The following is a 24,603-nucleotide window of genomic DNA, read 5'->3' as shown; positions in this document are numbered from 1 at the left end:
CAAAAAAAAAAAAAAAAAAAGACAAATACTTTTTTTACTCCAACTGGGATATCAGACAGACTTAACTTGAGTAATGAGGAGGGTGGTACTGAAGAGGTGTGAATTTTAGTGTTGATGTCATCTTGAAGGCTGATGAGTTTCTGGAGATCATCAAATCCAGGAGAGGGGCCAAGTGGCCAATGAATGCCTTCAGCTTGGAGCTCATTCCGCAACATGAAAGTATCAGTTAAAGGAATAGCTAAAGGGGTCAGCAGTCTGTTACAAGGGGATGTCAGTTCTGGAAAGAGGCAAGAGAATGATCGTATCTAGAAATAACTCAGTAAAAAACAAAAGGCATCAATCACATGCATTTATTAAATGCCTACTTTGTTTTAGGCACTATAATGGGTGCTGGGAACAGAGAATGAAAGATTTCCTGCTCTCAAGGACTTTATATTCTATAAAACTGGTTTTTGCCTTTGCACAGATATTCATCCCCTTCTCTCTCCCCTCCCTTCATACCTGTAATGTATTCCTTCCTTGGTCCCATAGTTTAAAATTGCTGGTTTCCTTAAGAGTACAGCTTGGGGGCAGTGAGGTGGCGCAGTGGATAGAGCACCAGCCCTGGAGTCAGGAGTACCTGAGTTCAAATGCGGCCTCAGACACTTAACACTTATTAGCTGTGTGACCCTGGGCAAGTCACTTAACCCCAATTGCCTCACTAAAAAAAAAAAAAAAGAGCACAGCTTGCATGAGACCTTACACCCTTACTCTCCTTGCCTCCTCCCAGTTGTTGGGGAGCTGTGTGGTACAGTGGTTAGAGGGATAGAGTGCTGGGTTTAGAGTCAGCCTCACTCACCTTCCTGAGTTCAAATCTGTCCTCAGACACTAGCTTTGTGACCTTAGGCAAGTCACTTTACCCTGTTTGCCTCAGTTTCCTCATCTGAAAAATGAGCTGGAGAAGGAAATGGCAAACTACTCCAGTCTCTTTGCCAAGAAAATTGCAAATGGGGTCATGAAGAGTCAGATATGACTGAAAAAAAAATTAAATACCCCCATTGTTAGTACTTTCTCAACTAAAATTTGTACTCTTGTTAAATTAACCCCAAAGAAAATATATGAAAAGATACCCATCCCACACCACCTCCATTCCTTAGTAGAAGTTGGATTCCACAGATGTGAAATGCTGCATAGAATATTAGATTTAAAAAAAAAATGTGATGATCAGTTTTGTGGAATTTTTTTTCTCTTTTTCCTCATTTTCTTTTTAAGAAGTCTTTATTATAAGGGATGGCACTCTGGGAGGCAGGGAGGAGATGAATAAAGGGGAAATCTGGGCTATGTAGAAATAAGATATTCATAAAAATCATTTTAAATTTTATGTACATTTTTAAGTTTTTAAAAAATCTATATTTAATGGCAATGTTTTACATAATCATACATGTATATGATTGTTTGCCTTCTCAGGGAGGGGGAAGGGATGGAAAGAGAGATAGAAATTGGAACCCAAAACTATGAATAGAAATGTTTATTATTTAAAAAAAATAAAAATAAAAAATCTATATTTAAAAGGTAAGTATATTTATATAAACACTATTCTATTTAATGGGTTTTTTGTTGTTGTTTTTGCAGGGCAATGAGGATTAAGTGACTTGCCCAGGGTCACACAGCTAGTTAAGTGTCAAGTGTCTGAGGCTGGATTTGAACTCAGGTCCTCCTGAATCCAAGACCAGTGCTTTATCCACTGTGCCCTAGCTGCCCCCAACACTATTCTATTTTAATAAATATTTTTTAGGGGAAGCTAGGTGGCGCAGTGCATAGAGCACCGGCCCTGAAGTCAGGAGTACCTGAGTTCAAATCTGGCTTCAGACACTTAACACTTACTAGCTATGTGACCCTGGGCAAGTCACTTAACCCCAATTGCCTCACTAAAAAAAATAAATTAAATTTTAAAAAAGATAAATATTTTTTAAATGTACACACATAGCTCTCTTCCCCATCCCTAGGTGAAGGTAAGCTCCCTGATGGCAAGCATTATTTCATTTTTTTCTTCAGAGTGCCTGACTCAGAATAAGTACTTGATAAAAGTTTGTCTAATTGAAATGAATAGAAGAAAAGAAAATCTGGGTAGGTTTTCATCTGAGTCTTTATCACTCAAACACTCATGACCTCAGTGGTACATTCCTTGTCTATACAAGCCCTTTCATATTTTTATTTACCCACAGACTTTATAGTTCAGCAGTAAAAAGTGAGTAGTATGTTTTAAAATTATTTTCTCTCTCTCTCTCTCTCTTTAATGACTTACTCCCCAAGGTGATTTTAAAGGATGTGGACTCACTTCTCTATGTAGACACTGATGTCCTTTTTCTTCGGCCCATTGATGATATCTGGAGGCTTCTAAAGCAATTTAATTCCACCCAGCTTGCAGCCATGGCCCCTGAGCATGAGATCCCCAAGATCGGATGGTACAGTCGTTTTGCTCGTCACCCTTACTATGGAATGACTGGTGTCAATTCTGGAGTGATGCTAATGAATTTAACTCGAATAAGAAATACACAATTCAAGGTAAGATAATGTCGCCTTATATAAGAGAAACTCATCCCTCTCACCATCAATTTCTACCCTGCCCCTCATTTCAATTTTTAGGAAACTGAACTTTCATATTTCTACAGTGACATTTTCTTAAATGAATAATGGATTGACTTAGTTCCATGGCTTGGGGGAGGTTGTTGGGTGAAGAAAGGAGCTTTATTGTTTGAATTTTCAGTCTGTGGGATTACTGAGTTAAAAGCATAATCATAGTTGGCATTCAGAAATATCAGAGTTCATTTTTAAGCCCTTTAGTCATATTTGGTTAGAGGCAGTGCATCATGGTGGGTAGAGCATTGGGCCTGAATTTTGGGGAACTTTTGCTCGAAACCTTTATTCTAACACTAGGTTGGTGACCATGGGCAAGTCACTTATTCTCCTTTCCTTCAGACAGCACCCTAGTACTGGGTTATGATCTGTGATTGGATTGATGAAGGAAGTTTCTATAATGGAAGTTTTCTGCTTTTCCAAAATCACAGATGATAACAACAACAACATAGAGCTTTGAGGTTTGCAAAGTTTTGAATATGTTCTCTCATTTACAACAGGCTAGGATGTAGGTGCTCCAGATATTTTCCCCTTTTTACAGATGGGGAAACTGAGGCTCAGAATTAAGTCACTGGATCCTTTATGTTTTCAAAAATTCAGTTTAGGACTAGAATGTTGTTTCTTTGAATCCAATTGGACCAGCTACAGGTTCTCAAAGAGTCCAGCAAGGAATGGCTGTGGTTCTGCTGCCTATATTTTAATTTTTATGTTACCATTTCTAATGTCAAGAACCAACTTTGTAATGGAAAACATTATAATTAGGAGAAAGAAGCCATGGACCATAATAAAGCAGTAGCACCTGACATGATTGCTGAGAAGATCCGGTAAAGTTTTCATTGCTTCTCCTGTAACTGCCCTGCCCGCCATGGGCCAGTTTTGTCTCATGTGCCAAGGTTAGAAGAGGGGTTCAGCTTTTTTTTTTTGTGATATGGATTTCTTTGGTCATCTCATGAAGCCTGTGAGGCCCTTCACAGAATAAATTTTCTCAAATTCCCCGAAAAAAAAAATACATAGGATTATGAAGGAAACTAATTATATTGAATTACAGTTATCAAAATATCTTAAAATACGGCAACTCCTTGGTGGTACCATGGATAGAGTGCTGGAGATGGAGTCAAGAAGACCCAAGTTCAAATCCTCCCTCAGATACTCAGTAGTTGTGTGACCCTGGGCAATTCATTAACTTCTCAGTTTCCTCATTGGTGAAATGGGGATATAAATAGCACCTTTTTCACAGGGTTGTTGTGAGAATCAAATAAGTTAACATATAGAATCTTTTTTTGGGAGGGGGCAATGAGGGTTAAGTGACTTGCCCAGGGTCACACAGCTAGTGTCACGTATCTGAGGCTGGATTTGAACTCAGGTCCTCCTGAATCCAGGGCCAGTGCTTTATCCACTGCGCCACCTAGCTGTCCCCCAACATATAGAATCTTTTGCAACTTTAAAATGCTGTATAAATGCTTATTATTATTATCATCATTTTTTTTTAACAAGGCAAGTTAATACATTCCCTGGTAAGAAGAATTTCTGCCATACTGTTTGTCACATTTCCTTCAAGGCATGAAAATGGCCTCTTCTGTACTTTCTCTTAATAGGGGAAACCAGGTGGCCTTTGGTCCGTTATTCCTGTGCTTTTTCTCATCTACAGAATAGCATGATTCCAACTGGCTTGGCTTGGGAGGACATGTTGTACCCTTTGTACCAGAAGTACAAGAATTACATCACATGGGGAGACCAGGATTTACTGAATATTATTTTTTACTTTAACCCAGGTAGGTCACCCATTGGGAGGGCCCTGCGTGTGTGTGCATGTTGGGGGGGATTCCCATGTGAGCCTCAAAGAGCACATTCCAGAGCTTGGCTCCATCACTGACCAGGCTCAGATTGTGCACAGTGGTGGTCTGTGTGCTCCTGGCAAATGTTGCTTCCCCACCAGTGTAGCCGTGTCCTTGCTGCTGCCAGCACAACAGGCAAAATACTGAAGAATCCATGGCTGGACTAATTTTCGAGATAATCTCTTTCCAAGTATGAAACACTTTGTATCCAGGAAGTTTCGTTAAAATTGATTAGGACTATAAACCAAATTTATATAATGCTCAGTTGATGGTATTTGATTCTTGGGATTTTTGAGCCTATAAATTCCTATAGACAATATAGGAATAATATCTATATCTATATTTAAATTTAATGATAGTTTAAATGTTATATTGTCATATATATATACAAGTGTATTTATATATGCATGTATGTATATATGTGTGTGTAAGTATGTTTTTGAAGACTGGGTCTGACCTGGGCAGATTTGCGCCTTCTTTGAAAACTTTAGTGGTCTCTCTAGCATTCATATTGTACAAAATTAATTATTAATAACTATAACTAACCTGGAAAAATTATATATAATTGGATTTATGAAAAATTATGATTATATGAAAATGATAAATTTAGAAAAATTATCATTGGGCCGTAAGTCCCTTCGTGGTCGCCATTCAAACGTAAAATATTTTTGATGACTAGCCCAATTTTGGGGGGACTGATCTGATTGGGGTACTAATCTGGGACTGTTGACTATTTGGCTATCTGACTTCGTTAATTTAATGTGGGCTGTTTATAAAGTTCCACCACACTGCTCCCAAACTGATAGACTAAAGATTAAGAAGGCTCTTAACTAAATAATCAAAGCAGAGTTTATTTATGAGATACTATTTCAAATTAGGAATACAGGGAAATAAAGTGTACAACCTGACTGCTTTCCTGCGGTCTCTTTCCACTGCATCTCTTTCCCACCTGCTGCGCTTTGAACTTCTTGAATACAATAAGGGCCTGTTATACTTTCCCTGGTTTGTATTAAGGCCTGTAACCTTGTCAGACCCGGCTCTCCTTTTCTGAAAGGAACTCTCCTCCATCCTTGTCCCCGCTCCCCTCTAGTCAGCCTCTCTCCTCATCTGTCCCCCTCCTAGTCTCCTTTTTCTAGTCAGCCTTGGGGGGGGGGGCGCCGTGCTCCCAGCCTTATGCCTCAGCACAGGCCATCCGGGATCCTTCAGATAGCTCTGCTCAGGTCGGAGCTGGGGGCTTCTTTCCCCCCCCCCCCAGCTGTCTGACCTGGCGTCTTGTATAGCCCACGGGGCTTTTTCACTCAGCTGAAGCTGAGGAGGAGGGGGAGAGACCCCGAGGGCCTAAGGCTTTCTAATCTCAGCCTAAAGGTAGGGTCCCCAAATCAAAATAAATTTCCACAATATTAATGCTGGACTTATTGCGGACACCCAATCAGCATAGCCCTCTGCAGCTCAGAACATCCAGTCTCAAAAGATCCACCAACATCAGCATCCCCAGTAACAGAGTTTACAGGCATGTGCCACTGTGGCTATCCTCATTTAGGATTTTTTAAAAATTTTATTTATTTATTTTGAGAGGCAATGAGGGTTAAGTGACTTGCCCAGGGTCACACAACTAGTAAGTGTCAAGTGTCTGAGGCCGGATTTGAACTCAGGTACTCCTGAATCCAGGGCTGGTGCTTTATCCACTGTGCCACCTAGCCGCCCCCTCTCATTTAGGATTAAAAAAAAATAGTAGAAAAAAAACAGTTCCATACACATAGCTTTCATCCTGGTGCAGGCCCTATCACCTCCCTCCTGGACTACTGGAGTAGGGGCAGCAAGGTGGTGCAGTGGATAGAGCACTGGCCCTGAAGTTGGGAGGACCTAAGTTCAAATCTCACCTCAGTCACTTAATTAACTGTGTGACCCTGAGCAAGCCACTTAACCACAATTGCTTTAAACATCCAGAGCTATCTCAAGTCATCCTGATGTATATCTTGCCACTGGACTCAGATGGTTCTGGAGAAGACAGTCAGGTTGGTGACTTTGCACAGTCCTCCCTCACTTAAATCTAATTTACTGAAAGTCATGACATCACTTCCCAATGTCATGGTCCTCTTCAAGGACAAAAGACAAACAACTTCAATAGCCTTTAGGTAGGTCTCCCTCACTCTGATCTCCCTCCTCCAATTCATGTATTCCCCTTACTCATTAAACTTCAGTGGTTCCCTATTATCTCCAAGATCAAATATAAACTCCTTAATTTGACATTTAAAACTCTTCATAACTGGGGCAGCTAGGTGGTGCAGTGGATAGAGTACCGGCCCTGGAGTCAGGAGTACCTGAGTTCAAATCTGGCCTCAGATACTTAACACTTGCTGGCTGTGTGACCCTGGGCAAGTCACTTAACCCCAATTGCCTCACTAAAAAAAAACAAACAAAAAACTCTTCATAACTTAAGAAGACATTTGTAACACAAAACTCTTCACAATTCATTAAAATTCTTCATAACTTAATCAGTGTTTTTTCTTCTTACACTGACCTCCTTGCTTTTCCTCCAGAACAACACTCCATCTTCCGACTCTGCCTTTTCACGGCTTATGTCTCCGTGCCTGGAACATCCCCCTTCCCTGTCTCAGCCTCTTGCCTTTTCTGACCCCCTTAAAGTCTCAGTTCAGATACCAAGAGATTTTCTCCCCTCCCCAAAGCATCTTCTTCCCAAAATTACCTTCTGTTTACACTGAATGTGACTTACTTTTTCATAGTTATTTGCATGCTGTCTCCTCTATTGGAAGCCAAGCTTCTTGAAGGCAAGAACCCTCTTTTTGCCTCTTTGTCTCCCCAGTAAGTGCCTAGCTCAGTGCCTGTCACATAAGCACTTCACAAATACTTGTGCGTTGTCTGCATTCAGAACTCAGAAACTCTGCCGAGTAGAATTGGATGAATATATAGGCATGGAATGCTTATCACATGACCACAAAGAGTGCTGAACCAACTGAAAATAATAATTGTAAAAACCCCACATTATTACAAACTTAATGATTGTCCACAAAAACAATCCCATGAACATATGTGTTAAGGAATAATAAATCCCTCAGCACTTAAAGCAGAAAAAACAGTTTAGAAGCAAAGAAAAAACATGCAGTTGTTCTAGGGCCCCTTCCAAGTCCATCTGAAATTCTGTTATTTTTAGCTTAAAAAAAAAAAAAAAAAACCAGGGCAGCTAGGTGGTGCAGTGGATAAAGCACCGGCCCTGGAGTCAGGAGGACCTGAGTTCAAATCCGGCCTCAGACACTTAACACTTACTAGCTGTGTGACCCTGGGCAAGTCACTTAACCCCAATAGCCTTACAACAAAAACAAAAACAAAAAACCAAGATAATATTTCCTAAGGTTAAATGTAAAGCCCTAGCTTTGGGATTCAAAAAATTAACTGTATTTTATTGATAAGTAGACATTATGTGGTCAATAATAGTTAACAGGGGGCAGCTAGGTGGCGCAGTGGATAGAGCACCAGCCCTGGAGTCAGGAGGACTTGAATTCAAATCTGTTCTCAGACCCTTAACACTTACTAGCTGTGTGACCTTGGGCAAGTCACTTAACCCCAACTGCTTCACAAAAAAAAAATCTCACCTCAGACACTTACAAGCTGTGTGACCTTGGGCAAGTCACTTAACCCCAACTGCCTCACCAGAACCAAAACACATAATAGTTAACAGAGATATGTGATCATCTAAAAAACGAATGTGATTTTAGGCTACATTAATAGTATGGGAGATGGGATTTCTGCTGGGTACAACTGTGGTCTTGGGTATCAGAAGAACTTCAATTCCTTCATCACATCCACACTAGCTTTGTGACCCCAGGAAGATCACTTCACCTCTGCCAGGGTTTCTTCATCTGTAAAATGGGAATAATAATTAAACCTTAAAGTGCCGTATAAATACTAGCTATTATTATTGTTGGCTGAGAAGGGATGCAGTGGATAGAATGGTGGTGCCTGGAGTCAGGAAGACCTGATTTCAAGTGTGGCTTCAGACACTTACTAGCTATGTGGCCCTGGGAAAGTCACTTAACCTCTGTTGGCCTAAGCTTCCTTAGTTGTAAAATGTCGATGATAACAGCACCTGCCTCTCAGGGTTGTCGTGAGGATCAAATGAGATAATATTTGGTGAAAGCACTTAGCATAGGTCCTGGTGCATAGAAAATGGTTCATTGAGGCAGCTAGGTGGCCCAGTGGATAAAGCAGTGGCCTTGGATTCAGGAGGACCTGAGTTCAAATCCAGCCTCAGACACTTGACACTTACTAGCTGTGTGACCTTGGGCAAGTCACTTAACCCTCATTGCCCCACAAAAAGCAAAAAAAAAAGAAAAAGAAAATGGTTCATTTATTTATATCAAACCACAAATGTGGATATATACCTGTGTATATGTTGTGGGGAAATAGGGAAGGGGGTTTGGGATAGGAGTTTGGGTCCTTAGGAATTCCTCTTTAAAGAATTACACTCTCTTGCACACAAAACCAATAGAATAAGATAATAGTTTATTTAGGGGCTGAGGAAGGGAAACCAAGAGAGAAATCCTTGGACTTCTTCTCATGGGGAGAAGGTGTGGCTCTGAGATACCAATCTCCTCGAGCAGGAGACCAGCAGATACTTTTATAGAGGACTGATGGAGGTGATCATCTGACTGTGGAAAGTTCCCTTTGTGAGGGAGGACCATCCCCCACTAGTGGTGGCTGGGGGAATTGGGTGAGGGGTGGCTGCGGATCTCTCAAGCCATCTCTCTCCGGCCACCAAGGCAGCTGCCACACCTAATCTTATCTCCCCAGGGGTGGGGGACACTGGAATGAAGGGTGTCCTGGAGCTAGCTCAATCCTGATAATGCTCCACTTATCTTTTCAGGTGTGTCTGTCCTTTGACTTAGTTTCTCAAGGAGAAGGTTCTTTGATGTACCCCAGAAAACTTCTGGGGTGGCTTGGGCCCATAACATATATGCATATGTACATATGTGTGTATATATAGATACACACATTTATTCTCTTTCCTTCCCTTCTCTTCCCCTTTTGTCATTATTATTTTGTTCAGGGCAGACCATGTCTGGAGTATTGTGTCCAGTTTGGGGTGCCACAGTTTAGAAGAAGCATTAATAAATGAGAGCATGTCCACAGGAGGTGTGACTGGTTCGGTGAAGGAACCTAGAAACTTCAGAGTGCCTTGCTCTGATTGGTGAAGGAATCCCCTATGTCCCCAAGGTCATTAATAATGAAAACACTTTCAAGCCAAGTTCTGTAGGAAGATGTGCCCACTTGAGGATCCGTTGTGGGAACTAAGAATGTTTAGTTTAGATAAGGGGTGGGGGCATGAGAGCTGCATCCAGACATTTAATGGGTTGTCAAGTTGAAGAGAATTAACCTTTCTCTCCTTGGCCCTGGAGGGCAGGACGAGGACGAGAAGATAGATTTTGGGTTAATATAAGGAAACATTCTTAACCATTTCAGAGCCTAAGCGGAAAATAGAATGAGTTGCCCCAGGGCAGGGAGGCCCTTTTTTCTGGGGGTCTTCAGACGGAGCTCTGCCAGAGTCCTTCTCTGGGGTGTTATAAATGGGATCTGTGCAGTGTGTGGGAGGCGAAAAGTTCCTACTTTCTCAGTAATCCAGGTTCCTCTTATCACCTAGGGTAAAAGAATGCACCTGGCAAAGAGAACTCTTTATTTGCATGCAAGACAATGCTCTGAGAAAATGAAAACAATTAGAATTTTGAGATACAAGTTATTATCCATCACATGTGAAGCTAATGAATTTTCCTTCCCTTTTTTTTTTACTCACATCTGGTAAGGGAGTTCCTAGCTCTTATTTGGTATCGGGATCAGTATGTGTATACACACACACACACACACACACACACACACACACACACGTTTTCTCTTTCAGAAAGATCTATTTACCAAGAACCCCTTTTTTTCAGTCTCATTTTTGAAAGTTTTAGTTCTATAGCCTCTGCTTTATGTTTTTTTTGTTTTTTGGGGTTTTTTTTTTGTTTTTGGTGAGGCAATTGGGGTTAAGTGACTTGCCCAGGGTCACACAGCTAGTAAGCATTAAGTGTCCAAAGGTCAGATTTGAACTCAGGTTCTCCTGACTCCAGGGCCAGTGCTCTATCCACTGTACCACCTAGCTGCCCCTCTGCTTTATGTTAGTGGCCTTGGGCCAAAAAAATATACTTTATCCAAATGATCAATGCCCTTATGAGCCAAACTCTGGGATAGCTTTTATTTTAGTTGACTTCAGAAGAATGAGAAATCCTCTTGAAAGTGTTTTGTACTTCTAATCCAATTAGGTTGTAACTTTCTTGAGGGCCCAGGGAATGTCTTTCCCTCTTATCCCTAGACTAGGTGGTATAAAGCTTCTTAGAAGTGTTTGTGCATTTAATCTAATTAGGTTCTAAATTCTGTGGGGGCAGGGAATGTCTTTTGCCTTTTTTTCTTATCCTCAGAGATAAGCCCAGAGCCTGGCACATAGTAAGTGCTTAATAAATGTTTATTGAATGAATAAATTTGGGAGTATGTGAGGGATGCCTTCCCCACTTAGGAGGGTGTGCCTTTAAGCCCTGACTGGGACCAGACATTTAAGAGCTGGAAGACCCCCCAAAAATGTTGTAGTCCAGCCCCCGAATTTTTACAGAGTGAAACCCAGAGAGCTTAAATAAGGTCACATGGCTGAATTTGATTCAACTCAACATAATTCAATAAGCATTTATTAATTCTTATTTTGTGCCAAGCCCTGGGGATATGACAAAAACCAGAATATTTCAGGGAGGGGGAGATAAACAACATGTGGCCACATAAAGAAATACAAAATATTTCGAAAATAAGATGCAACATAATTAATACCAAGGAGCAAGGAGAGAATTGATGACTGAGAGAATCAGCAGGGGCCTTGTATGGGAGGTAACACTTGTTCCACTTGAAGGAAGCCAGGGGTTCCAAAAGGTGAGGCAGAAGAGAAGGGAGTCCAGGCAGAGGCGTTGCATCCACCAATGCAGGGAGATGGAAAGTGACCTGTTTGTTATGTATAGGGAAAACAGAAAGTCAGCAGGTTTGTAGGAAACATGGAATGTGCAAGGGAAAGTTCTGGGTAGTTAGTAGGGAAAAACAGGTTGGAATCAGACTCTGAAAGGCATCCCCCCCCCCCCAGGGCAATGAGGGTTAAGTGACTTGCCCAAGGTCACACAGCTAATAAGTGTCAAGTGTCTGAGGTAGAATTTAAACTCAGGTCCTCCTGAATCCAGGGCTGGTGCTTTACCTACTGTGCCACCTAGCTGCCTCAAAAGGCATTTTTTAAAATGCCATTCAGTATTTTTCATTCTAGAGGAAGTAGGGAACCATTGACTTTTCTTGAGTAGGCAAGTGTCATGATTAGACCTGAGCTAATTTTCCATTTAGGGAATTCAGTTCAATTCAATAAATATTTCTTAAGTACTTACTGATGTAGGAGGTGAAAAAAAGGGTTAACCAAAAAACCTAAGACCCAAGTTTTAATTCAGATATTAGCTCAAAAAGGGAGTCAGACCCCAGTTAATGGATAACATGCTAGGTTCTTGTACCCACATAAATCAGTACCCATAACGGAAACAGAGGGACCTAGGCCATGGAGACCTGAAGACAATAAAGGAAATGACAAGGGTATAGAAATTCTAATGAAAAATGGAGATATTTTGAAACTAGCCATGGGAATCAGAAAGAGAGATGTGTGCAGAAAAGGCCAAATTTGTCCCCAGATTCACCTTATGATGTGTAAACTCCCAAAACACACCTACACTTTTTCAGTGTAGGTACCTGCCTTGAGGGTTGGCTTAGGACCCCAGGAATTCCAAATTAGGATAAGCCCTCCCCTGAAACACCCCAAGGTAGAGAATATTAAAATGAAAAGGACAGGCCCTCCCCTGTACCTCCCCAAGGTGGAGATTATTATAATGAGACTGATAATCACTTTATCCATACTATAAATATAACTGTCTTTCCTCTCCTTATTTGAGAGATACCTTTCTGGTTCTCTCCCTGTGGTCACCCACAGTATTGTAATAAAACTTGGGAAACTGAGTCACTGAGTCTTGTAATTCTTTTGGGACGACTCATGATCAATTTGACCCCAAATTTCTGCCCACTTCACTTACCAAGCACTGGGGATACAAAAAAGAGGCAAAAGACAGTCCCTGCCTTCAAGGAGCTTACAGTCTAATGGGGGAGTCAACATGCAAACCAATATATACAAAGCAAGCTATGTCTAGGAGAAATAAGAAATAATTGAGAGGGAAAGCACTGGAATTAAGAGGAGTTAGGGAAGGCTTCCTGAAGAAAGTGGGGTTTCTCTTGGGACTTAAAGGAAGCCAGGGAGGTCCTGGGCCTCATTTTCTTCATATTATAAAAGGTAGTTGGAATATCTGGCCTCTGAGGTCCTTTAGTAACTTACTGAGAAGCCCAGGAGTCACTCCACTGACATTCTTCTCTAGAAATTGCTTAGACTGTCACAGAACACGAGGTCATTGGCCTGGCAATGTTCTGAAGGCAATTCGGACAACTTTTGTCCCCAGGATATTGGAGATGAACATCTTCCTGGAATCTCTGTCACTATTAGAAAGGAGACTTCACTCATTTTCTACAACTAAGCTTTAGAATTCAGCCTTCCTTGAACTGCTGGCCATGTTTGACTCTGCTATATTGTGTCCAGATGTTTTGCTGTAAATTGTATAACTTACTGTTAACCTGGAAATTAAGGAAACAATACAGGAGAAATAAGGTCTTTACTCCTGGTATCACAACGAAGCTAGGAATACCCAAAGATGGGAACAAAGGACAGGGTTTTTATGGGGTAGCAACAGAAAGGAACCAAAAGATTGCTCCAGTCATGTACAACTAATTAATGTAAATGAACCTTTAACTAAAGAAACAATAAAACTCCTCCTGAGTTAAGTATAGACACTACTAACTCTAAATAGAAACAACTTAATGTAGGTGGACCCTTTTTACATCATAACACAAAATCCAAAGAGTAAGGCAGGGATTATTTTGCTTGGGGGAAGGCCCATAAATTGATCTAGAGTCTGGAATTGAAAAAGATTGGTTAGCCCAAGGTAAGTCATTTGTCTGGGAAAGGGGGGGACTGGATGGGAAATCAGTTCTCAGTAAATTTAGTTATCATGACAAAGTTTTTTTTTTCCTTCTTTTAAGATCATTGGATAATTCTTTATTTGATCTTCATATGGTCTCTATTTGGCAAATGAGATAATGGTGTCTAATTCCAGTGACTGTAAATGTCTTTACTTCTTTCCTTGTTGTCTAATAGACAACTCCGTGAGGGCAGGGACTGCTTCTGGCTCTTTCCTTCCTTCTTTCCTTCTCTCTCTCTCTTTCCTTTCTTTCTCTTCCTTTCTTTCTCTCCTTCCTTCCTTCTGTTAAGGACTAAAATTCTAGCTAAACTGTCTAAAATATCTAAGGAGTGGTCGCCAATAAATTATAAGCTTTAGCAAGAGTTAGACTTTTAAGCATTTATTAAGGAGAATAAGAATTTGGTAAAGAGAGAGAGAAAGGCCTAGATTCCTATCTATTAAAGGGAGAGCACATTTCTAGCTCCCTTCTCCACCAGAGTCCAGAGGAAAGAGCCCGAGACTGAGCGCCAGTCTCTTCCTTCCTCCTCCCACTAGCCCGCGTCACTTCCTGACTCCTGGTCTTGCCCTCAAAGACCTTCGCTTCATGGGCAGAACTCTTCTACAGTAAGTCTCCAGCAGGTGGCGTCATTCCAATCGTTACACTTCCTAATCCCTAACAGTCATTCAACCAATCAATTAATGTTTATTAAAGCCCACTATATACCAGGTACTGTGCTAAACTTTGGCGATAAAAAGTTTAAAAAAAAAACAATCCCTGCTCTCAAGGACCTTATAGTCTTATGGGTGCAAACAATTATGTACAAGGAAGCTATAGACAGCATAAATTGGAAATAATCAGGGAGAGGGCACTAGCATTAAGAAGGATCAGGAATGGGGCAGCTAGGTGGCGCAGAAGATAGAGCACTGGATTCAGGAGGACCTGAGTTCAAATCCAGCCTCAGACATTTGACACTTACTAGCTGGTTTGAGTTCTCAAACACTGCCCCAAATGAACAAGGGACAGGTTTGTAATTTAACCAGACTTTCAGCCTTTTTCCTGTCCTCTTACAACTGTACCACTCCCCCATCAGTTAACATTGCCCTTCAAATGGAAAGAAAAGTGGTAGGATCTCTCTAGTCCGAAGGACATTTCATGTACTACTTTTTCTTTTTTTTTTTTTCTTTTTTAAATTTTTTTTACATGTACTACTTTTTCAGGGAAAATGTTTGTACTGACTTGTCTGTTAAGCCCAGAGCAGCAATGAATAAATGAATGAGCGTTTGTTAAGGCCTCGCTATGCAAGCGCCATGCTGTTTGTCGGACAGTCATAGAAAAAGCAAGACAATTCCATCCTCAAGGAGCTCACCTTCCGATAGACAGCGTTTATGCAGGTGGTTTGGCCAAGGAGGAATGTTTTGGACAGAAAACCCATTGGAAATGGAGTCACTTGGAGGAAAGAGAAGGATGGATTGTCCCAGCACAGCTGCCCAGGTGGGGGCTAATGCAGAAGGAATTAACTCCCCGGGGGACTAGGGGCATTTTTTTTCTAATCCCCTGGCCCCAGAGGGGATTTCTGGAATTGTATGGAAGTAAAAAAGGGTAACTAATTGGATAGGGCAAATGAGGGAAGGATGAATTTTGGGTTCCAAGCAGGGGATGACTAAGTCAACTGGTACTGTTGACAGAAAGGGGAAGTCAGAAGAAGGAGGTGGGCGTGGAGCGATCTTATTTTGGAAGAAAGATGACAAGTTTTGTTTCAAACATCGTGTTCCCAGTAGCACCAGAACACCTAAGTGGAGGTGTCTAGTAGGCAGTTGGAAATGCCTGGCTAGAGGATGGTTGTCAACAGGAGCTAATTAATGCATCTGTGGATGAATGAGTCAGGAAGTTCTGTTAACAGAATGCCCTGTTCCCAAAGCTCTACCTAATCTAAATGGAAAGGGATGGGTTGGATGATCTGAAGTCAAGATTTTTTTTTAAGTGCCTACCACGTCCCCAGGATGAAGATAGAATAGTAGTAAGAAGGCTTATGTTTCAGCCTTTTCTCTGTTGATCAGATAGAAATATGATTAAATGTTTAGCATTCTCTCGCTGTGGTTCTGGCTCCCTTAGAAATTCATAAACTTTTTATGCGTGTCTTCCTCTAAACATCATAAAAGTGATCTGTCCCTCTCTTCGACTGTGGCAGTTATTGTCTGTGCAATTCATATGACAGCTATTTTTTGAGCTGCAATTCAAATCTCCTGTTTTAATTTTTCACTTAGATATGTCTTTTCCCCCAAATAGATTACAAGTCCCTGAAAGGTGTGGCCATTAACTTATGTTGCTTTGTACCCCTTGTAGTACAACACTTTGCCCTTAATAAAAATCTATTGAATCGAAAAGGACTGAGGGGATAAACACCTTTTACAATTCTTTATGTTTTGGACTTTCAATCAAATATTGACTGCTATAAAAGGAGAAGGAGAAAGGGGGGTGGGGGAAAAGAGGAAGAGGAAGAAAAAGTGTTTATTCTCACTGTCAGCCTTCTGTGTTGCTATTCATTTGCTCAGAACAAGGCTCCAGGGAGTCACAGACTCTTGTTGATTGTATCACCTTGCTATTTAATATCACTTCTTGGCCTATGGACTAAGGTCAAGTACAGAAATCTAATCCCAAGTGGGCCCTCACTACAGCAAGGCAATCCTTTTGTTCTTCCTTATTAACTCTAATATACTCCCCACAAAGACTGTTCCAGATTTTCCCAAGCCTTCCACACCAATTCTCTCCTACCTCCCTCTCAACAGCCTTGATTCTTACCTCACTGCCATAAGAGGCCATTTGTCACAAACTTCACCAGTCCCCTAATGTATACCTCAAAACCCCTCAACATTATCTCCTATTGTCCAGTCTCTTATGAACGGAGGTCCTTCTTTCACCCAGGCCAACCTCTCTACTTGTGCCTTTGATCTCATCAATCATGGAGCATTTAAGGGATTATTATATTCTAGCCAGGGGAGCTAGGTGGTGCAGTGGATAGAGCACTGACCCTTTATTACATTTACTAGCTGTGTTCAAATTTCACCTCAGACACTTACTCTTTGTGTGATCCTGGGCAAATCATTTAACCCCTATTGCCTTAAACATCCGGGGCTATCTTCATTCGTTTTGATATTGATGTACAGACAGGTAGATAGATAGATAGGTGGATAGATATAAATTACAGATATAGATATAATCTCTTTCCCACTGAACTCAGATGGCTCTGGAGGAGAGAGTGAGGTTGGTGACTTTGCACAGCCCTCCCTCACAAATGACAACTATATTCCAGCCACTGTGTTAAATACTTGGTTACAAAGGAAAGGAAAAACCCTCTATATTCCCCTCTCCCCTTGGATCTATCAACTCCTTTCTTTCTGCTTTCCTTTTGTTTCTGTCTCTCATCTGATTTCTGTGTCTCCTCCTCTCTTCCCTATTCCCTCTTCTTTTCTCCTTGGAGCCTTTCTTGATTCCCATAGTCCTTAGACTATCATCTATTTACAGGTCGAATCCCTCTAATAGAATTAAGATCTGTAAAGGCAAGGACCATTCTTCATTTTGTCTTTGTATTTTTTGTTGTCCAGCCATTTTCAATTGTGTCCTTCTTTTTGTGACCCCATTTGGGGTTTTCCTGGCAAAGATATTGGAGTGGTTTGTAGTTTCCTTCTCCAGCTCATTTTAATGATGGGGAAGCTGAGGCAAATAGGGTTTAGTGACTTGCCCAGGGTCACACAGCTGGTAAGTGTCTGAGGCCGGATTTGAACTCCAGTTTTCCATACTGTAGGCCCAGTGCTCCAGTGTGAGATTTAAAATTGGATATTAGATCATAAATCTCCCCTACTTAACCCTTCCCTTAATTCATCTCCCAGACTAGTAAATGGAAGAAGCTTCTGGTTTTCTAGATAGAGCCTTTATTGTATATAAGGTGTTGTTGATTAGAAGGATAGGAAAACAGAAATACAGTACAAATCGTCTTAAATCTAGGCTGTCTATATTCCTTATAAAAACTCACCAAACCGATTTAGGCCACCTTTGGAGTGAGTCAGACCGTCTGTGCCGCGCCGCCCGGAGTCCCGCCAAGCCGGCAAAAAAAAAGGCTACTCCCGTTCTCTCCACCCCGGAAGTCAAAAAAACCCGGCAGGCAGTCTGACATGCGCAGCAGGCGCACTGTACCTGGCAGGCAGTCTGACATGCGCAGCAGGCAGACTGTTCATCTCCTCCCCAAAAGGGTGGTCCTTGAAAAACTGGCGTCTTTCACTTATCCTAACCGACTGTTAAAAACTTTCATATTTTACCACATTTCCCCCCTTTGCTTCCTCAAGAAACGGAATGTTTCCTTGATGGAACAGTAAAAAGAATATAATAACTTTTGCTGACTAATAATATGCGAACAACAATACAGAAAAGGAAGAGAGGAAAGTTTTGTCCAGAGGGGCGATTTTTTTTTTTCCTCATGAACCGACGCTTTGACATTAGTCTTGCAAAGGGAGAGCCTCTGCAGAGAGTACATGTTACAGATAGTATATAACAGAAAGGAGATAGTAAAAGCTAATAAAGCAAAACAGTTCATATAAAGTCTCTGAGTTCTCTTGTCTTCTTGAAGTGGTAAGATGTCATCAGGAGGAAACTGGATTCTGGTCTGGAAAACTGGATTCTGGACTCTGGTCTGGAAAGCTGGATTATCTTCTTTAACTGTTTGAATTGCTGTATTTTTAAAACCTTAGCATAGCATTGTCAATGATCAAATTAATAAATTCCATTACATTCCCTCCTTTATATGGTTAGACTTGTAATAGAGGGTTGAGGTAGTTATGCAATGTGTAACACTTTTTACCACCATGTGTCTGGATCAAAGCCAAATTTAGTATGTGTTCATGACACCTGAAAATGTTATGGAAAGGTTATCATACCATATCTCATGGTTCTGAGACAGCCAGTGATTGTGCTAGGCCACAGGTGAATTCAACTGAGTGAGATAAAAAGATAAATAAGTTCAGTTAAATTAGGTTAAATTAGGAGGGAGAGAGGATGAATACTGGACTGTGCCTAGTAATTGTGCTCTACATAGTCACCATCATAAGCAAACCATGGACTTACGTATACCTGTCTCTCCTTTTGTTGCACATATATTCTCTCCAGGGCCTGCGTCAGAGTTCACAGCAAGTTAGTCTCTGAAATGATAAGTTTCCATATTTCTGAAATCTCATTAATTTCACCAAAGACAATATGATGGTAAAAATGTGTGCTATGCTGCATAACTGAGAATATATTAGTGATATATACAATAATTCCAAACCATACCCAGAGTATAATGACATATAAATAATAAACGAATGTAAATAGCTGATTATATTAGACATTGTTACATAATCTTCTTTTAGACATTATTACATAATCTTCTTTTAGCAAGTAGACCACATCATCTTATACATGAATTCTCTGGTATAACAGTAGCAGATACTTAAAGTGGTGATTAATTCATCAAAAAGAAATAAGACTTCAATTAGCAAGATTCAATATTCAATGTTTTCAGTGAGGTATCAAGCAATTTCTGGTACTTTTTAGTTAAACAGAACAACATACAAGAGAAAGGAGAAAAATAAATAAATAAAACAAAACTCATTAGAACTCATGGTTCTCTCAAAAAGAAAGAGTAAATAAAAAAAAAGAAGAATTCTGGTAGCTTCTGAGGCCCGATAGCCTCACCCACAGCATATACTTAAAATGTCTTTGAATAATCACTTAGTTTACAAAATTTAGTTTTAAAGAAAAGCAAAAGAAACAAAAGAAAAAAAAAAAACCAAAGCAAAACCAAAAATAAAAAATAAAAAGCAAAAGATTCGCTAAGCACCCTTTTGTGCTCTTAAAGAACTTAAAGGTGCAGTCAATTCCAGGTCTTTTCAGTGCCTTTCAAAAGTCAAAACAAAAACAAAAAAAACCCAAAAATTAATAAAAAAAAAAATAGTTGAGGTAGGCCAGAAAACTAGGCCATGTACTTCAGTGCTTTTGCCTGTAGAAGGAAATGCTTGTTAAATTATAAGGTATTTAAGCTGCTAGAGTTTGGGGTATGCCACATTGTTTTAACTGGTTCCCCAATTCTCTGCATGCCAAAGTGGCAGGGGTTTCTGAATTGTCATTGATCTTTCTAATGCTGTCATAATGTTCTTTATGGTAGAAAATGTGGAGTTCTGTAGCATCAGTTTTGTCTGTGCCACTGATTTTCAATAAAGGCTGATTTAATTGATGAACCACAACATTCAGCTGATGCTGCTTAGCAAATGCTACAATTGTATCATTTCCTCCCCACTTTCCAAATTTCTTTAATTCATCAACATATTCTTCAAAAGGGGAGTCATTTACTATAAAAGACTCAAACTCTTGTCTATGGTTAATCATATAAGAAGCAGCTTCTTGTCTGTGTCTGAGATGATTTCTACAGTGACCTTCTAGCTGGTCTGCTAAAGCCCTAAAAAGGCAATTTCCGTCTCCTGATACTTTACGAAGACTGAGTCCCAAAGCATTTAACTGATCAGTGGGATTCTTAAATGGGAACTTCCTGTTTCCTCTGAACTTTCTTTGCTCTTTAACAGTTGCTATCGTTAGGGTTTTTACCTCTTTAGCGTCTACCTCAGGTCTATCTGAAATCTCTTCACCTATGAATGGTGCAGGCTTTATATGAGAGCAATGAATCCATGAGTCTTTTTCACCAATTTTAATGGCGGTAGGAGTTGTCAATAATACCTGAAAAGGTCCTTCCCAGGCAGGTTGAGTTCCACTGGTTCTCTGAAAATTCTTCACATATATTTTATCTCCTGGGTTGAAGTTATGCAATGAAAAGTCTAATGGTCCTGCCTGGACCACAGCTCCTGCCTCATGGAGTTCACGTAGCCTGGTCTGTAATTCCTGTATATAGGAAGCAACAGAAGTATCACCTCCCACCAGTGATGTATAAACTGGGGAAAAAGTTTTAGCTTGGATAGGAGGGTGACCAAAAAGCATTTCATAAGGAGATATATGAAGTTCTCCTCTTGGTCTACTTCGTAGATAGAATAATGCCAATGGTAGAACATCAGGCCATTTCAAATGGGTTTCAGTACATAATTTGCCAATCATACTCTTAAGCTCTTTATTCATACGTTCGACTTGGCCTGAACTTTGTGGATGGTAGGGCGTGTGGAATTTTGGAGTCACTCCCAAGAAAGAGTAGATTTGGGATAAAATCGAATCAGTGAAATGTGTGCCTTTGTCAGAATCGATGCGGGCTGGTGGGCCAAAACGAGGTACTATCTCTTTAAGAAGAATTTTGGCAACAAAGGCAGCTGTGGCTCGGGGGCTGGGAAAGGCCTCCACCCACCGAGTGAGCTGATCAACTATAACAAGGCAAAATTTATAATGTCCTGCTTTTGGCATAGTAATATAATCAATTTGTAAGTGCTCAAAAGGTGTATATGCTAGAGGACGCCCTCCATAAGCTTTGACCTTAAAAGCATACTGATTATAAGACTGACATGTGGAGCAGCCCGAGCAGATTCGAGATGCTGTATTAGTCACACCTGGTGCTATCCAGGTTCTCTTAATAGAGTCTACAATGCCTTGTGTACCAAAATGGCCTTTTCTGTGAACAGAGAGGCATACCTGGTGGTAGAATTTCCGGGGAAGAAATGGCTTACCTTCCGGAGACACCCAGATGCCATTGATCTGTTTCGCCTTAAATTTCTTTTTCCACTTTTCTACTTCAGAATCGTCATAGGTTAGGTTGGAAGGAATATCCTCAGAAGGTGAAAGGTTAAATACATGTTCAGGAGCTTCTAATGCAGCAAGCTTGGCTGCAGAATCGGCTCGTGCATTTCCCTTTGAAACAGGATCACTATTCCCTGTGTGGGCAGGGCAATGTACAACGGCTAGGGAAGAAGGCAGTTTTAGGGCATCTAAGAGGTCCTTGATAAGGTCCCCATTGGCAATAGCCTTGCCCGAGGATGTTAGAAAGCCTCGTTGACGCCAAATCATACCAATAAAGTGGCATATGCCAAAGCCATATTTCGAGTCAGTAAAAATGGTGGCACTCTTATCTTTAGCTATATTACAGGCCTGTGTAAGAGCCACAAGTTCAGCAGCCTGTGCACTAAAATGGGAAGGCAGAGAAGCTGCCCAGAGGGTGTCATAATCAGAAACTACAGCAGCTCCAGTAAAACGGGTTCCCTCTCTCATAAATGAGGAACCATCTGTATAGAGGACAAGATCAGGATTTTCTAAAGGTGTATCAAAAAGATCATCACGGGGTTTTTCAGCCATATCAACTAAAGAAGCACAGTCATGCAACGGTTCCCCCGAGAATGGTAAGTTAGGGAGTAATGTTGCTGGATTAAGAACTGTGCAGCGTTTTAAAGTGATATTCTCATTACCTAACAGGGTTATTTCATACTTAGCCAGCCTTTGATCTGAAAAGGCTTGTGTCCTGTGACGTAGTAAGAGAGCCTCCACTTCGTGAGGGCATTGCACAGTTAGAGGGTTACCTAGGACCAAATCAGAGGCTTTTTCTACCAAAAGCGCTGTGGCCGCCACTGCTCTAAGGCAAGGTGGCGCTCCAGCCGCTACAGGGTCCAGCTGAATTGAATAGTAGGCTATAGGACGTTGGTTAGGCCCCAGTGACTGAGTCAGGACTCCAGAAGCCACCCCCCTTTGTTCATGCACAAAGAGAGTGAAAGGCTTACTATAATCTGGCAGTCCTAGGGCAGGTGCTGATAACAAGGCCCGTTTTAATTCTTTTATGGCTGAGAGATGCTGGGGATCCAACTGTAAACTGTCTGGAACAGAACTTTTTGTAAGAGCTATGAGGGGTTTAGTAATTTCACCAAAAGAGGGTATCCATTGTCTACAGTACCCAGCTGCTCCCAGAATGGCTCTCAACTGCCTCTTAGTAGTGGGGGCAGAGAGTTGTTGAATGGCCTGGACTCTCTTAGAAGAGACAGAGCGAGTTCCAGCAGCCAAAATAAATCCTAAATATTCTACCTGGGGCAAACACCATTGTACCTTTGTCTTGGAAACCTTGTGTCCTCTCTTGTGCAGCTCCAGCAGTAAGTGACGGCTATCTTCCTGACAAATTTCAGCATTAGGAGAGGCCAAAAGTAAGTCATCTACATATTGTACTAGTGTGGAGCCCTTAAAGGTAATAGAGGCCAGATCCTGCTGTAAAATTTGGGAAAATAATGTGGGACTGTCTACAAATCCCTGTGGGAGTCTAGTCCAGGTCCACTGTCTATTTTTCCAGGTAAAAGCAAATAAATATTGGAAGTCCTCATGTACTGGTATGGAGAAAAAGGCAGAGCAAAGGTCTACCACTGTGAAACATGTAGATTCATAGGGAATTGAGGAAATTATCATAGCCGGATTTGCGACTATAGAATGTCTAGGAATAACATAATTATTAATCGCTCTAAGATCTTGCACAAAGCGATAAACAGGTTTACCATCTGGCCCAGGCTTGGGTTTTTTAACTGGCAAAATGGGAGTATTGCATGGAGAGTGATGACATGGAATAATAATACCCTGGCTTTTCAAAGCCTCAATTATAGGGGTGATCCCTTCTATTGCTTCCCTAGACAATGGATACTGTGGAATGGAGGGGGGTGGTCCCCCCTTAACTTTAAAGGTAACAGGCATGGCAGACTTAAGGAGCCCCACCTCATTAGGGGATGAGGCCCATAAAGACTCAGGAATGTCAGAGGGGATTTTGGATACCTCCCCTGCTGTTCCTTGAGCTTCTGTAAGTAAAATTGGTAATAAATGAACAGTATCCTCTGGCAATTGTAAGGAGACAGCCCCATCTGGAGCACAAGATATGGTTGCTCTAAGCTTGCAAAGGAGATCACGACCTAATAAATTTACAGGGGCATCAGGCATGAGTAAAAAATGAATGTTCCACTGTTAAGGGCCCCATAGATACCATGCGAGGATTCAATTTTGCCACTCTCTGGCTCTTTCCTGAGACTCCCACTACATTCAAAAATCCTACAGGTCTACACCCAGCATCTGGTTTGCTTACTAATACTGATTTAGAGGCTCCTGTGTCTAGCAGACAATCATAATAAGTCTCCCCCACTTTTAAGGTGACATGTGGTTCATTACTCTGGGGAGGTGAATGGACTGGCACAAGTGCATTCAAAAAATCTGGATCTGGGAATATATGGCTTTCATTATCTATGTTCCATTCCTCCCCAAGACACCATCATTCCTGTGTCCTCTTCTGAGGGGGGTCTTGGTTACCATTATTCTGGTACTGCCTTTCTGTATTCCTCCAAAAAGATCTATTTCTATTTTGATTTCGCCTGTAATTAGAATTAGAATTTCTTCTCCAAGTCCTACATTCTCTCAATTCATGCCCCTCCTTACGACAGTAACAACACACCTTAGTGTCCTTGTTCCGGTGTCCACATGGCTGACTAGGAATCGCTGGTGCCAGAATGCTCTGTTTAGGGTGATCTGGATCTTCCTCACGTGAGTCAAAGACATAATTTGCAAGTTCCTTAATTCTATCTACTGAGAGATTTCTCCAGTCTGGACATTGTTTCAGAAAGTATCTGCGTATTTCTGGCAGTGAATTATAAACAAATGTGTTGAGAATGATACAGGAATCTCTTAAATCTACTGGATCCAATCTGGTGTACTGTCTAGCGGCCTCACAAAGTCTATCATAAAATCTGTTTGGTCTTTCATTAGCCTCCTGAGGTAGGCTTAAAAATTTCTGCCAGTTTTCCGGTTTTCTAGAGCAAGATTCCATTCCCTTCAGAAGTGTTTCTCTAGCATCTTTTAATCTTTGGAAATCCCTATCATCATTATAATTCCACTCTGGATCCTTTAGAGGCCATTCCACATCGGCCTTACCTTTCGCAACAAGGGCATTTCCTGCTGAGATAATATCTGTAATCTCAGTTGGGGACAGTAAAGTTTCCAAAAGGCAAGTAACATCAGCCCAACTGGGTTGATATGCATTAAATATAGTCCTTAACTGTGA

At 41.1% G+C, this 24,603-nt stretch overlaps 1 protein-coding gene across 1 annotated transcript in view; it reads left to right on the top strand.

Annotated features, from left to right (window-relative positions):
- Window positions 1-24,603, top strand: part of GXYLT2 (glucoside xylosyltransferase 2) — a 96,195-nt gene that overhangs the window by 50,876 nt on the left and 20,716 nt on the right. Inside the window, exons 4-5 of the mRNA XM_043976433.1 lie at window positions 2,293-2,544; window positions 4,265-4,388. Coding sequence (XP_043832368.1) covers window positions 2,293-2,544; window positions 4,265-4,388 — 376 coding nt within the window. The remainder of the gene's footprint in view (window positions 1-2,292; window positions 2,545-4,264; window positions 4,389-24,603) is intronic.

The sequence above is a fragment of the Dromiciops gliroides genome, chromosome 1 (genome assembly GCF_019393635.1).
Source record: "Dromiciops gliroides isolate mDroGli1 chromosome 1, mDroGli1.pri, whole genome shotgun sequence".
Classification (NCBI taxonomy): Eukaryota; Metazoa; Chordata; class Mammalia; order Microbiotheria; family Microbiotheriidae; genus Dromiciops; species Dromiciops gliroides.
Note: the sequence above shows the minus strand (reverse complement) of the source record. Positions and strands in the feature narration are given on the sequence as shown.